Source organism: Lissotriton vulgaris, chromosome 8, assembly GCF_964263255.1.
Source record: "Lissotriton vulgaris chromosome 8, aLisVul1.2, whole genome shotgun sequence".
Taxonomy (NCBI): Eukaryota; Metazoa; Chordata; class Amphibia; order Caudata; family Salamandridae; genus Lissotriton; species Lissotriton vulgaris.
The window spans coordinates 1,259,416,230-1,259,431,760 of NC_141696.1; the positions used below are offsets into that span (position 1 = coordinate 1,259,416,230).

Here is a 15,531-nt window from a genome sequence, read left to right on the forward strand (position 1 = left end):
TTGTATGAGTGACTATTTCTCACTGTTAGGTCTGTCAGTCTTATGGTGATCTTCCCCAAACTTTTGCTTTACTTCTTCATTTTTGTTGATCTCCTTTTTGTTGGCCTTAGGACTCTATGCACTTTACCACTGCTAACCACTGTTAAAATGCGTGTTCTCACTCCCTAAAAATGTTATAACATTGGCTTATGCCCAATTTACACGTTTTATTTACCTATAAGGACCTGGTATAGTGGTGCTACATAAGCCCAGGGCCTATAAATTAAATACTGCTAATGGGCCTACAGCACTAATTGCGCCACCCACCTAAGTAGCCTGGCAAACATGTTTCAGGCCTGCTATTGCATTCTGTGTGTTCAGTTTTTAACTGCCATTTCGACCTGGCAAAACAAATCTTTTGTCAGACCTAAAGCTTCCTTAATAATACATTAACTTCATCCCTAGGGTAGGCCCCACACAGCTCAGAGGCCAGGGTGCATTGTATTCAAATAGTTGGACAGGTACTTTTAAGTTTTACATGTCCTGGTAGTGAAAAACTCTTAAATTCGTTTTTCACCACTGCAAGGCATACCTCTCCCATAGGAAAACATTGGGTTATCTTATTACATGTAATAATGGATAACTTTCAATAGGGAGCAGATAGAAATCCTGTGTTTGCGGTCTAAAGAATTGTAATTTAAAACACTGTTTGATGATAAAGTTGAATTTTAAGTCTCAGTTCTGAAAACGACACTTTTAGAAAGTTGGTATTCTCTTGTCAACCATTTGGTGCCTTCATCCTGTTTCACGTGAATATGTGTAGCTAGCAGTTGGTATTTGTGTATTGCTCCCAGACAGTGAGACTAAGGGGGAATAGGTGTTGGCAGTCTGGGTCATCTCTGACTTGATAGCGGGGAGGACCTGTCACCTACCACACTTAAACATCACAAGGGCTCTGCCTCGCGACACTTCCAAAGAGTTTCCCATTAGTCTTTTGTGGCCCCAGACAATCTGGTGCCAGGGCAGGGAGGCACCTCTGGTGGTGAAAACTTCTAAATCCATCTCCTGCAAAGCTGGCACCAAGTATAATAATTAAACCCTCAGACCCAACTCTTCAGTAGACCTTTGGACCTACGGAAAACTCAGAATGACTGCTTTTCTGCTCTGCTGCAAGGAGGACTGCCACTCTTCTACCCTGCTACTCTGCTGCCTGAGTGAAAACAACTGGACCTGCATCTTGAACAACCATAGTGACTCGAACAGCTAGTTGGCTTTCCTCCTGTTCAGAGCCTCAGGAACATAAGTCTCCAACCATCTTGAACCCAGCACCTAGACTATGTCTGCTATGATTCTTGCCCCCCAAGTGGTGTCACCCCAGTCCTGGACCTGTGGAAGTGGGCTGATAGGTGCTCTGCCAACCCAGCTGTGGTCTTTTGGACAGAAGCGATGCAGCGAAACACATCTTCGCTTCGGAACTGCTGCTGCACAACACATCCCCAATGCAGGAATCAACATCACAATCCCCGGTTGAACATCGGAACCACCACTACTCAGTTCATCTTTGATGCCAGACCTCGCAACACCACCTCAGCTTATCGGAACTGTTGCTGCATGGAGCATCCTCAACTTGGGATCTCGCAACAATTTGCAGCCAAAATTGAAGGTACTTTGTTATTCGTACCTAACTTTGTCCCTGTATTCGGCCTGCGTTCCATTGGGTCGGCCTGAACCTTTGACTTTGTCCTGGTCTTCCAGATAACCACAGTTGGCTCTTTGGCACTATTTTCACTTTACTCTTTACGGATCTCTGGTTCTACTGATTGGATTTTTGCTGTTTGGTCTCAAATAATGTATTAATATATACTTTATTTTTCTAAGTTAGTGTGGGATTTTTCTTGTGCTTTGCTTTCCCTTTATTACTGTTTAAGTGCTGCATAAATACTTTACACATTGTCTTTGAATTAAGCTTTTGTGTGAAGCTACCAGAGGATTAAGCACAGGTTAATTTGGGGTTGCTTGTGACTTTACCCTGATAGGAATGTGGTTACTGTTTGAGTAGGGTCACCACCCCCCCCCCCCCCCCCCCCACCAGTAACCCAATTTCCTACATTTTTCCTACACATACCTTAAAGATACAATCATCACCATTTTTCCAGTCAGTCCTTTATCTCAGGAATGCATTCAAAAACAGATTTTTTTTACAGCGGCATACCTGTGAATTTTGCAATTAGTTGTACTGTGACAGGGTAGGGGGCAAGATCTGGAGTGAGGGGTGGGAATTTAAGCCCATCACCACTTGGCCGACCAGAGAGTGGGGTGGGGAAGCCATGGAGAGAAGGTGGGCCTTGGAGCCAGCACTGCCCGAGCAGACTTTTGCCACTCCCCCCCACCCCCGCCCCCAAATAATTAACTTGGGTAGCCCCTTTGTTTAATTTACAAACTTTATTCTTTCTGCTTTTAACAAAGACGTCCTTACTCTTTCTCTGGACACGTAGCAACAAACTACAGAATACAGGAGTATTTTTGCTACTTCTAACAGTAACAGTGTCTGGATTTAAAAAGTGACTAGTGTTTGCAGCAGAGAATTTTAATGTGTGCTTCTGTCAAAGTCAATGGGTCTGGCTTTAATGTGCAAATGTATGAAGGCAGCTAATGTGCATGCATTCGCATGCATTGCCACATTAAAACCAGACTTGGTGACTTTCCCATTCCTTATAGTATTTTATCCTTTGTAAAGATGGTTTCAAGTTACTTTGGATGAAAGAAGGGATTTATTCTAAAGGAATGTCCTACAAGGCAACTACTCTCTTGGTAAATGTTCTTATTACATTTTCTAAATAATGCCATTGACCTTTTCTTTTTCAAATCTTGTATTTCCTTTACCAAGGAGTTGGTATGTAGCAATAATGTCCACTGTTTATCCAGTATTGGGGTATCTTTCATTGATCCACATGCTTGGAATCATCCCCTCCGACGAGGTGGGAGTCTCGCTGTACAATAAAATATATACATTATAGTAATAATAACATTACACCATAGGCTATAGTAGATAGCAAAGTCACTACACTAGCCTATCTTATTCCTTTTGCAAAAAGAACCAAACTTGGAAGCCAGCCAATCAGGCATCAGCCCCTCCTAGAACCTTCCCCACAGAGAGGCAAACCCTTAGATTTTCTACCTCATCTCGTGTGTTAGGAAGTCTCCCTGAGCTCTGCTCAGTTTTTTTCCTCTAGCTTTACTTCTTTGAAGAAAGTATGTCTCATTCTAAGAAGAGTTTGTTTTTGGCCTGTTCTTCATGTGGAAAGAAGAGTTTACACTTTGAGGACCCAAATAAGGAGTGTATCTATTGTCTCTATCCAGCACACAAGGTCAAGGACTGCAGGATTTGTAGAAGATTCTACTCCTGAGGACATAGGAGGATTCCATGCCATTATGGAAAGAGCTTCTACTAGGTTTCATCTAAACATGCTGGTACAGAAGACAGAGTGCTTCTTATACGATTTTAAAGACCAAAGCATGAAATCTACGCGCTCTATTCCCATAATTGATCACATATGGAAAGAGGGAATACAAATTATGAAAACTCCATTCTCTGTTCCTGCAATCCTCCCTAGGATTGACAAAAAGTACAAAGCGCCTGTCTTTCAGGTCACCCTAAAGCTGACTCTGTTATTTCTCAGGCAGCGCAAAGAAAATCAAGGAACCCCCTCCGCTCCAATAACCGCTCCTCCTGACAAGGATGGAAGGCGTCTGGACAATATAGGCAAACAATTTACCACAATGGCGGGTGCTACTGTTCGAGCTACAAATTGTTTAGCTATTCTCAGCAGATATGACCGTCAACTGTGGTCTGGCATCTCGCGCTATATAGAAGATCTGCCAGATGATAAGAGAATGGAGGCAAGGAAAATTTTCATGGAGGGTGAAAGAGTCGCTTCCGAGATCATTGATATCTCAATGGATATTGCATCTCTTGGATTCCGTCAACTAGCAGGAGTGGCTACTCTTAGAAGACAGGGCTGGCTGAAAGCCACAAGTTTTCGCCCAGAGATCCAGACGAAGATCCTGGACATGCCTTTTGATGCGATCTCTTGTTCTGTAAGCATATTGACGATGCACTACAAGAGATAAAGAAGGACACCGAGACCACAAGATCATTGGGTTCCTTGCAATATCGGAAGACACTCTTTTGAGGAGCAAGGGGTAGAGGTTCCTACTCCTTTCGAGGAGGCTACCAGAAATACCAACAGCAGGGGAATCAGGGTTCATATGGATATTCATACCAGCAACATCAGCAAACCTACAGAAACCCTCCAACGGCCGCCTATAGGCAACAGTGCAAGAAGTGTCAACCTCAAGGCATAGATTCTGCCAGAAGGCAGTGACATTCCTATTTCACCTGCTTCAGACTTACCTCAAACATTCAAGATTCATATTATTTCCCAACATTTCAACAATTGGAGAGAAATAACCAAAGACAAATGTGTATTGGGCGTTATAAAATTCGGACTCACCCTGGAGTTCACCGAATTTCCTCCCCCTCATCCAACTCTAAAGAAAAATCCACCACATCTTTCTCTACTCAGGAAAGAAGTAAAATCAATGTTGTTAAAAGGGGCGATAGAAAGAGTTCCTCACTCTCAAGCAGGAAAAGGATTCTATTCCCGTTTTTTCCTGATAAAGAAAAAGTCTGGGGATTGGAGGCCGATCTTAGACCTGTAAATGCTAAACACATACTTACAAAAGAAATCCTTTCGCATGGTAACACTTCAAGAAATTCTTCACCTTCTGGACCATGCGGATTTCATGACAACCTTGGATCTCCAGAATGCTTATTTTCATATCCCTATTCACCCCAAACATCGAAAGTTTCTGAGATTCACTGTGGCAGGTGCACATTTCCAATTCAAAGTCCTTCCATTTGGCCTGCGCTCAGCTCCAAGAGTCTTTACCAAATTTCTAGCTCCAGTAGCAGCTCATCTCAGGTTGCAAGGAATCCAACTATTCCCATATCTGGACGACTGGCTAATAAAGGCTCCTTCCCTTCGCCAGGCTTCTCTTGCAACAACCAAATGCCTGCAAACGTTTTATTCGCTGGGCCTCTCGTTAAATGCTCAAACCTCTATCCTTCTCAAGTGATAAAGTTTCTGAGAGCAAAGTTGGACACTATTCAAGACAAGGCATTCTTATCCAGAGACAGAATATCTCGTCTTCTCTCTCTAGCACCGAACCTCTTAAAAAGAAATTTCGCTTCAGTGAGAATGATCAAATCTTTTCTGGGGATTCTGTCGTCCGCAATTCTGCTAGTGCCTCGGGCACGGCTGAAGATGAGACCAATTCAAGAAGAGCTGGACAATCAGTGGCCCCAGATCTCTGGTTAATTCGACGACATGGTCCAAGTAACTCTAGTTATGAAAGAAACGCTTTCTTGGTGGAGGTGTTTCAAGAATATCTCAGTAGGGCTCACTTTCCAGCTTCCAGTTCCGGATTTTATCATCACAACAGACGCTTCCCTGGAAGGTTGGGGTGCGCATCTTCAAGACCTAAGCATAACAGGGAAGTGACCTTTAGCAATGGCGAAAATGCACATCAACTTTCTGGAACTTCGAGCAATTTCACTGGCCCTGCAGTCTTTACTACCTCGTCTCAGAGGATCTACAGTTCTCATCAGGACCGACAACACCTTTCCGCCTTCTGATGCTGCCGGATCTATTAACAATGAGCAAGGGTCAGATTCTTCATCCTTGCCCAGCTCAACTACAACTCCATGCTTGGTTTCTGGACTCACAGATTTCAGAGATGTAGACTTACCTCAAGAACGCAGGGACATTCTAAATAAAGCAAGAGCCCCTTCTACATTACGGACCTATGCCTTAAAATGGAAGAGATTCTGTTACTGGTGTTCTAACAACAGCTTGCATCCGATGGAATGTCCTCCCGAAAATATTTTGCCTTATCTTTTGTCGCTTTCAAAGTCGGGTCTACTGTTTGCATCGGTTAAATTGAATTTAGCTGCTATTTCTACATACAGAAGATCTTCTGGGATGGCATCACTCTGCTCCAATCGCATCATTAAGCAGTTCCTGAAGGGACTTTTCAGAACTTTCCCACCTATTAGAGCTCCTCCTCCGGAATGGAGACTGAATTTGGTTTTACAACAGCTGATCAAACATCTTTTTGAACCCATTCATAAAGCGAATATCAAGTATCTCTCATGGAAGACGGCTCTACTGTTGGCACTTCCCGACGAGTGAATGAAATACCGGCGTTTACTATAAGGCAACCATATTTAAAATTTGCTAATGATTATGTCCTCCTGCGGACTAATCCCACATTTATACCTAAAGTTCCTACTTCATTTCATCTAAATGAGCCGGTAATTTTGCGGACATTCTTTCCGACTTCGGCAGCGGAGAAGTCATTGCATACCTTGGATGTCAAAAGATGCTTGAAAATCTACATATCTCGGACTGTGTCCATCAGAAAATCTGATCAGTTATTTCTCTCGTATGGTGGACCCAAGCCAGGCTCCGCTGTAACAAAAGCTACTATCTCGAAGTGGATTGCATCCGCCATTCAATTCTGCCATTGCAAGGCAGGTCATCCATTGTCAAGCAAGCCTAAAGCTCATTCTACCAGGGCTATGTCCTCATCTACAGCATTGTTTGCTGGTGTGTCTCTGGACAAGATTTCCCGAGCTGCAACCTGGAAGAGTGTGCATACTTTCACTCTGCTTATTGCTTGGATCTGGCAACCGAAGCGGAGTCAGCAGTTGGACAAGCAGTACTAAGAAACCTCTTTAGATAAGGTAAGCCTGATGGCACAGATTGATATTGTTTCTGATATTATGCAAAGTCTTTATTGTATACAGTCATGTTGTTTATATGTATGACCTACTCTTACTCACAGTATAGGTTTGTGTATGTATATATATATATATATATATATGTATATGTATATATAGGTATGTATATATATGTATGTATATATATGTATATATATATATATATATATATATATATATATATGTATATATATGTATATATATATATATATATATATGTATATATGTATATGTATATATATACATATATATATGTATATATATGTATATATATATACATATATGTATGTATATATATATATGTATGTATATATATGTATATATATATATATATATGTATGTATATATATATAACCTACTGGCGGTCGCCAGTAGGTAGTTATAGTTAGGATTTTTTTCAATGCAAAATCTCATCGAAAGTCCAATCCTCAAATACATATCATATAGGGCTCAGTGCCGAAAACTGTAACTGAGGAGATTAGAGTCACGTCTAATCATACGCTTTCAAACTAAGACGCCGAGAGGATTAAACATGGATGATGAGATGTACGTACATCTCTAACGATTCTATGACTATTGGAGACCTAAACAGATATGAGATATCTTGACTTCATGCAATATGTAGACTATTATGAAAATCACTTTCTAAATACAACCTTTTGGGCACTGAGCCCTATATGATATGTATTTGAGGATTGGACTTTCGATGAGGAGTTCAATGGCACTGAGCTAATGAATGAACAATTGCAACATAGACATTACATCCAAACGACTTGGTAAATGATGCACTATGTGTCGGTATAACTAATACACAAGTTAGATGGAATTTTTCCATGCGTAAAAAACGACTTTCATAATCTCCTTGAAAGATTGCCCGATCTCCTCCTATACCTTTGAAAATAAGTCAAAAGTGATAAATATAATGTTTAATTTGGTTAATGTATTCAAATGCAATGTTTAAAAAACATTTTTATTTCCTAATGTTTTTGTTAAACTACATCTCCCAGGATGCTTCATTATAAGTTGATGGGTAGTAAATGTATAAATAGTGAAAATAGAAAATGGACACGTGGCAACACCGTGATCAAGACCTGCGGTCGAAACGCGTAGGTGGATGGGGCTCCTTGAGTCTCTTGAATAAAACCCAAACTTTAGCAAATGGACGAGTGCAGACATTATTTTCTATTTTGGTGAAGTGTGTATATATATATATATATATATATAGTTTGACATGGTATCTATTGTTTCTTATGATACCCACCACCCACTATGTCTATAGGTATTTACTGCCAGCTACTCTTATTCTAAGCATGTGAATCTATGAAAGATTCCCCAATACTGGATAAGAAAACGAGTTACTTACCTGTAACTTCAGTTATCCAGTATTGGTATCTTTCATAGATTCACATGCGACGCACCCAGACCCCCCCCCCCCCCTCCCCCCCCGGAGAGGCTTACCTTATCATTATGGCAGACGTATTGTCACTTGTGCTACGAAAATATGAGGGTTTGCCTCTCTGTGGGGAAGGTTAAAGGAGGTGCTGATGCCTGATTGGCTGGCTTCCAAGTTTGGTTCTTTTCGCAAAAGTACTAAGATAGGCTAGTGTAGTGACTTTGCTATCTACTATAGCCTATGGTGTAATGTTATTATTATTATAATGTATATATTTTATTGTACCGCGAGACTCCCACCTCGTCTGCGGGAATGATTCTAAGCATGTCAATCTATGGAAGATACCAATACTGGATAACTTGAAGTTACAGGTAAGTAACTCGTTTTCTTTTGTATAGTTTGGTAGCCTTTATTCATGTACACTGAACCTTGTTCCAAAAAGCTAATGTGAATACAAAAAAACTCGATTTTGCACCCTTTTCTCTGCTTCTCTGTTGTAACAAATTGGTTGGATGTCTTTCTGCATTTATAATATATCTTACAACTTTTACTGTTCTAGAGTTGTTTGATAACTACATGCAGCAGGACGCCCATGAGTTCTTAAATTATCTATTAAACACCATTGCTGATATTCTGCAAGAAGAAAGAAAACAAGAGAAACAAAATGGCCGTATTCCAAATGGCAATATTGACAGCGAAAACAACAACAGCAGCACACCAGACCCTACTTGGGTTCACGAAATCTTCCAGGGAACATTAACAAATGAGACCAGATGTCTTACTTGTGAAACGGTATGTTCACCTCTTTCAGTGTTTACTACAGCTTTCTTATTCCTTGTAATCTTGCTTGGCAACACAGTATTTGAGATTCAGCTGTCTGCTTAGATGTATCTTTAGTTGCACACATATATATTCTGTGTAAGTTATGATTTAACACGAGGTCTGGGGCACTTGTGGCAGAGGGTAAAGAGTGGGAAGCAAATTGGGTCAGGAGACACCTTTGCATCACTGGGGGTATATATTCCCATGTTAACACATCCATCACCTAACTCTTCTCACATGTTCAGTTACCTCTCACTTGTTTTCCTTGTAATGAGGCCATTCACAACTTTTTTCTCTCAATGTGGGTCATTTGGCTGTGGTTCTTCAGCTTCTAGATGCATTTACTTGTGGTATAAATTGCACGCTGCTTTATCGGAGACTGCTGATCACTATTTTCTTTTGGAGCACGTTGTGCAGACTAATGTCACACAGAGGGGGTTTTCTTCTCAACTTCTCCCTCTTGTCTTATGCTTTTAAAACTTTTTTTTGTAAAAGTCTACCTGTATATTAACTCAAAAGGAGTCCTGGAGTGATAGTGATACATACATTATAGTTATGATTAATCATAAGAGCAATGCAAGAGAAAAAGTGTGCTGGTTCGCCACATGTATTCATGATTAGCAACAGCAGCATTAATAAAGCACATATTTTAAAATATTAGACAGTGTGAGTTATTATTTTTCATTGGTTCAGCAGAGTAGTACTGACCACATCCCCACTACATGCCCTTATATTCACCATTGTCTTAGTTAGCATGTGCCAATCCATACAGCGTCTCCATTCTCATTAGTTGGTGGTGATGGACTGCTGCACATTTGCCCTAATTGATCTTTGCCACAATTAGATCTTGAATAATAAACAATTTTTGATATTCGTTCGCCCCTTCATTGGCTCAAGTCCTCTGCAGGGTAGCAGATTCTGTTAATAACAATGTTAATCCCAGTTTCTAATCTGCATCCAGTAATACCACAGCGCCCATAGCCTTCAAAGTGCTCCTGTGCCCAGACCCCAGGAAACAAGTTTCACGTCAGTTCACTCAGATATTCATAGTCGATCCCTTTTAAATTATACCCTTAGCAATATTTTCAGGTGAACCAATTGGACACCTGACCTGACTGACACCTACCAAGCATATATAAGTGCCTCCTCCTACAGTACATCTTCATTAACATAAATTTCTTGTTCCCAATAGGTCTTAAGGCCTACCTGTTACCTTTGCTTACTGACCATTAGCGTTATGGATGCCTGAGATACAGCTTTTCTAGCCATTTTAGTTTATAGCAGTCCAGTGGCGGCTGGTGAAGTTTGAGAGTGGTGGGGCTGGGGTTGCGAAGGTATGAGTTAACATAACATTAGGGTAGCACAGGATTTTTTTGCGAGGTCGGTCGCGATTTACTGCGCAAATCTGGTTTTAAAACTTAAATAATTTATTTTCAAGAACAATTTTTTTAAATAAAAAGAGCAAAACACCATAGATGTTTTTAACTTCAATGGTTCCCCGTTTAATGGAAGTCCTTATTTTGGCATATTTTTGTATTGCAGCAATATATAAAGGAAATTAGCAACGAATTGAGCACAACAATGTTGTGATGAGCAGAAGCAGAAAAAGTTCAGTTGAAATGAAATTCTTTTAAGAGACAATTTTCAATTAGGTGGCTGTTCAAACAGCCAGGCACCAGCATCCTGCTGACTAGTCATTGAAAGTGCAAAAAAAAAAAACAATCATGCATGCTCTGCACTTCAGGCGGCATAGGTAAAAGCTTCAACAGAGATAGGCAAATGATTGATACTATTAATCAAAGGTACTTTGTGGTGAAAACAAATGCAACGTTATTTGCTCCAAAAAGAGAAGATAACTCTACAAAGCTAACTCATTCAGTGTTTTGTTGAGTTCAGATCTAGTTGTATAACTCCCCAAATCAGTTGTGAAGGAATATCTGGATGTGGTAAAAATGAGCAGTAAATGCGTTTTAATGTCAATTCTGACATTCTAGCTCTGTATTTTTTTTGCAGCTTTTATAAAGGCCAAACTCCCCCAAAGATACTGGTGCACTTTACATGAGCACCAGTTGCATGAGACAAGGACATATTCATGTTCTATAAGGACAGGGACAGTATTTACTCAGAACCACAGGTATGTTGAGCTGACACCAGGACTCGATCCTAGCTCACCACTGAAAAATCGGCCGCTCTGACATTCACATCATCTACCATAAAGAAAATATGCCAGTCATAACATGTCACAAGCACACCTCACTGGATCATTTTGTTCACAAGCTAGGACCGCCATATACTTGAAATAGCACCCCATATTAAACTCTAAAGAATTATAAATACGTTCCTACCTGTATTTACAAATTACATTTATAAAATAAAAATTCCTCCCTCCTGATCCTAACAATAAACCTTAAGAAAGTTAGAAAACGATGTGTCCATTCTAATATGCAAAAAACAATTAATTTATACTTTTTATTGGGATTATAATACAGCAGTGATGATTGATAAAATTGCTTACTTTACTTTCTTCAAATAGGCCGGGTCCGAGCAAGTCACTTTCTCACTTCCCCAGCAGCAAAGTTTTTCTTTTTCATGCCGGTCTGAAGCATTGTCAGGACTGACTCGGGTGACTCTTTAATTAAAGCACGGCAAGTTCTTTCACTGCACTGGACATCTGCAGTGTCTAAAATCCACGAGTCTGCATGTGGTGGAAAAGGCGTCCAAAAATGTCTGCAGCGCGGGAAGCAGACAACTCGAGTCTGCGAAGTGTGTATTCAAAATTAATGAAGACACACTGCGCAGACTCGATTACTTGGCTCCCCGGCTGCCTGTATCCTTAACTCCACCCTTTCCTAGTACATCACAGGGTGGGGGCCACCCCACCCTGTGACGTGCTGGGAAAGGGTGTGGTGACATGCTCTCATCACCGTGATTGACGGGAAGCCCCAGAGATACAGGGCTTCAGTGAAAGACGCCCGGGGCTGATTTCATTCCCAGGACATCAGGGGGAGGAGACTGGTCGACAAGGCCTTGTATTTGCCGAGCTGATGACCTCACAGGCCTCAGGCTGTGAGAGCTTCAGCCCGGCAAATGCTCTACACTTTCGGCAAGCCTAGGGGGCAGCATTTAAGGAATGCTTGCTTCCGTCACGGATGGAAGCAAGCACAGTGACTGACCGGCGTCGGTGCATCAGAGAAAGCACAAAATGTGCGCTCATTTTATTAAAAAAAAAACATGTGTGCAAACAAATTGCTTTTAGTTTTATTCACTCTGACTCTGTCCTTGGCAATGAAAGTAAGGGGGGCGGAGCCCCGACGCCCAACAGCAGAAACCGCCACTGTAGCAGTCAACCCTCAAATAATAATTCTTTGAGCATACCCATCACTTCCTTGATTCGTGAAGCCAGCAGTGGCGGTTTCTGCTGTTGGGCGTCGGGGCTCCGCCCCCCTTACTTTCATTGCCAAGGACAGAGTCAGAGTGAATAAAACTAAAAGCAATTTGTTTGCACACATGTTTTTTTTTTAATAAAATGAGCGCACATTTTGTGCTTTCTCTGATGCACCGACGCCGTGTCAGTCACTGTGCTTGCTTCCATCCGTGACGGAAGCAAGCATTCCTTAAATGCTGCCCCCTAGGCTTGCCGAAAGTGTAGAGCATTTGCCGGGCTGAAGCTCTCACAGCCTGAGGCCTGTGAGGTCATCAGCTCGGCAAATACAAGGCCTTGTCGACCAGTCTCCTCCCCCTGATGTCCTGGGAATGAAATCAGCCCCGGGCGTCTTTCACTGAAGCCCTGTATCTCTGGGGCTTCCCGTCAATCACGGTGATGAGAGCATGTCACCACACCCTTTCCCAGCACGTCACAGGGTGGGGTGGCCCTCACCCTGTGATGTACTAGGAAAGGGTGGAGTTAAGGATACAGGCAGCCGGGAAGCCAAGTAATCGAGTCTGCGCAGTGTGTCTTCATTAATTTTGAATACACACTTCGCAGACTCGAGTTGTCTGCTTCCCGCGCTGCAGACATTTTTGGACGCCTTTTCCACCACATGCAGACTCGTGGATTTTAGACACTGCAGATGTCCAGTGCAGTGAAAGAACTTGCCGTGCTTTAATTAAAGAGTCACCCGAGTCAGTCCTGACAATGCTTCAGTCCGGCATGAAAAAGAAAAACTTTGCTGCTGGGGAAGTGAGAAAGTGACTTGCTCGGACCCGGCCTATTTGAAGAAAGTAAAGTAAGCAATTTTATCAATCATCACTGCTGTATTATAATCCCAATAAAAAGTATAAATTAATTGTTTTTTGCATATTAGAATGGACACATCGTTTTCTAACTTTCTTAAGGTTTATTGTTAGGATCAGGAGGGAGGAATTTTTATTTTATAAATGTAATTTGTAAATACAGGTAGGAACGTATTTATAATTCTTTAGAGTTTAATATGGGGTGCTATTTCAAGTATATGGCGGTCCTAGCTTGTGAACAAAATGATCCAGTGAGGTGTGCTTGTGACATGTTATGACTGGCATATTTTCTTTATGGTAGATGATGTGAATGTCAGAGCGGCCGATTTTTCAGTGGTGAGCTAGGATCGAGTCCTGGTGTCAGCTCAACATACCTGTGGTTCTGAGTAAATACTGTCCCTGTCCTTATAGAACATGAATATGTCCTTGTCTCATGCAACTGGTGCTCATGTAAAGTGCACCAGTATCTTTGGGGGAGTTTGGCCTTTATAAAAGCTGCAAAAAAAATACAGAGCTAGAATGTCAGAATTGACATTAAAACGCATTTACTGCTCATTTTTACCACATCCAGATATTCCTTCACAACTGATTTGGGGAGTCATACAACTAGATCTGAACTCAACAAAACACTGAATGAGTTAGCTTTGTAGAGTTATCTTCTCTTTTTGGAGCAAATAACGTTGCATTTGTTTTCACCACAAAGTACCTTTGATTAATAGTATCAATCATTTGCCTATCTCTGTTGAAGCTTTTACCTATGCCGCCTGAAGTGCAGAGCATGCATGATTGTTTTTTTTTTTTGCACTTTCAATGACTAGTCAGCAGGATGCTGGTGCCTGGCTGTTTGAACAGCCACCTAATTGAAAATTGTCTCTTAAAAGAATTTCATTTCAACTGAACTTTTTCTGCTTCTGCTCATCACAACATTGTTGTGCTCAATTCGTTGCTAATTTCCTTTATATATTGCTGCAATACAAAAATATGCCAAAATAAGGACTTCCATTAAACGGGGAACCATTGAAGTTAAAAACATCTATGGTGTTTTGCTCTTTTTATTTAAAAAAATTGTTCTTGAAAATAAATTATTTAAGTTTTAAAACCAGATTTGCGCAGTAAATCGCGACCGACCTCGCAAAAAAATCCTGTGCTACCCTAATGTTATGTTAACTCATACCTTCGCAACCCCAGCCCCACCACTCTCAAACTTCACCAGCCGCCACTGGAAGCCAGTGCATGCTTAATTTGCAGGTGACTTAAATGTTTCGAAAATCTGTAGCATGTATCAGTTATGAAATTTATATAATGCTAGACCTCACCCAACTTGGTTATACCCATGTCATCTCATCCCTTAATCCTGCTAGATCATTCACTCCCGGCATTCTGGGCTTGATGTAATTTCCACCCCTCCATTCAGTTTCAGTGGTGAGTCTGAGTCTTTAGCACCTAAGCCTCTAACCTGGGCAAGTTGCCTGGAATTTACCCTGATTTATTACTTGTGTGTAGCCTATTTTTCCTTGGTCATGCCTATCAATTCTTAAAGTAGGTTTGTCCTTAAGGCAAATGCTAATTCAGTTACTGTTATTAATTGTGCTTCTTCATTGTATTTTGTGATAGCTCGGAAGAGCAATCCATCCTCTGGTGTGTTTCTCTGAAGTATCGTTGGTACAGTAATGGGAGTGACGTCCTCCAAAGTATCGAATTTGTTAAAAAGTTCAGTTTCATGAAACACATTTCAGGTATATCATCCAGCATGTTTGCTGTACATATGAATATTTAGGAAATATAGTTATTTTGAAAAGGGTTGCACAGCCCTGGAGTGAAAGATGTAGACTCTTCAAGCATGAAATCTCTTTTCTAAGGTCATGGAGCAGCAGGCCCAGATTGTCAGTAGTAAACATAGTAATGTCTGTCAATATCCAGATCTCCAAATATTTGAAGTAAATTCTGAGAGATATGAGAAACGTTGGCACTGACGTCCACATATTAGATGGAAACAGCAGAAAATTCAACAAGTCAATACGAAATCCTAAGCACTTTCCTTAACTATTGAATATCGATTTAGGCCTCTCCACCAAGTTGTCCGGGCCGGCTATGTATACCCATATATTTTCTGTTTAAAGAGAAATTGTTGTCCCATCCACCACATCTTTTACATCCACTTATCAGGGTGTCTCTGCTTATCCATTTTGCGAAGGATTGTATTGTGAGGCAAACAAAATCAGTTGTCTTGTCCTTCTATGCATAGTAACATTCTAGATTG

General features: G+C 41.1%; 1 protein-coding gene across 1 annotated transcript in view; it reads left to right on the top strand.

Moving 5' to 3' along the window:
* USP12 (ubiquitin specific peptidase 12) overlaps nucleotides 1-15,531 on the top strand; it is a 437,577-nt gene that overhangs the window by 284,241 nt on the left and 137,805 nt on the right. The window contains exon 4 of the mRNA XM_086935175.1: nucleotides 8,776-9,008. Within this exon, the coding sequence (XP_086791301.1) occupies nucleotides 8,776-9,008 (233 nt within the window). The remainder of the gene's footprint in view (nucleotides 1-8,775; nucleotides 9,009-15,531) is intronic.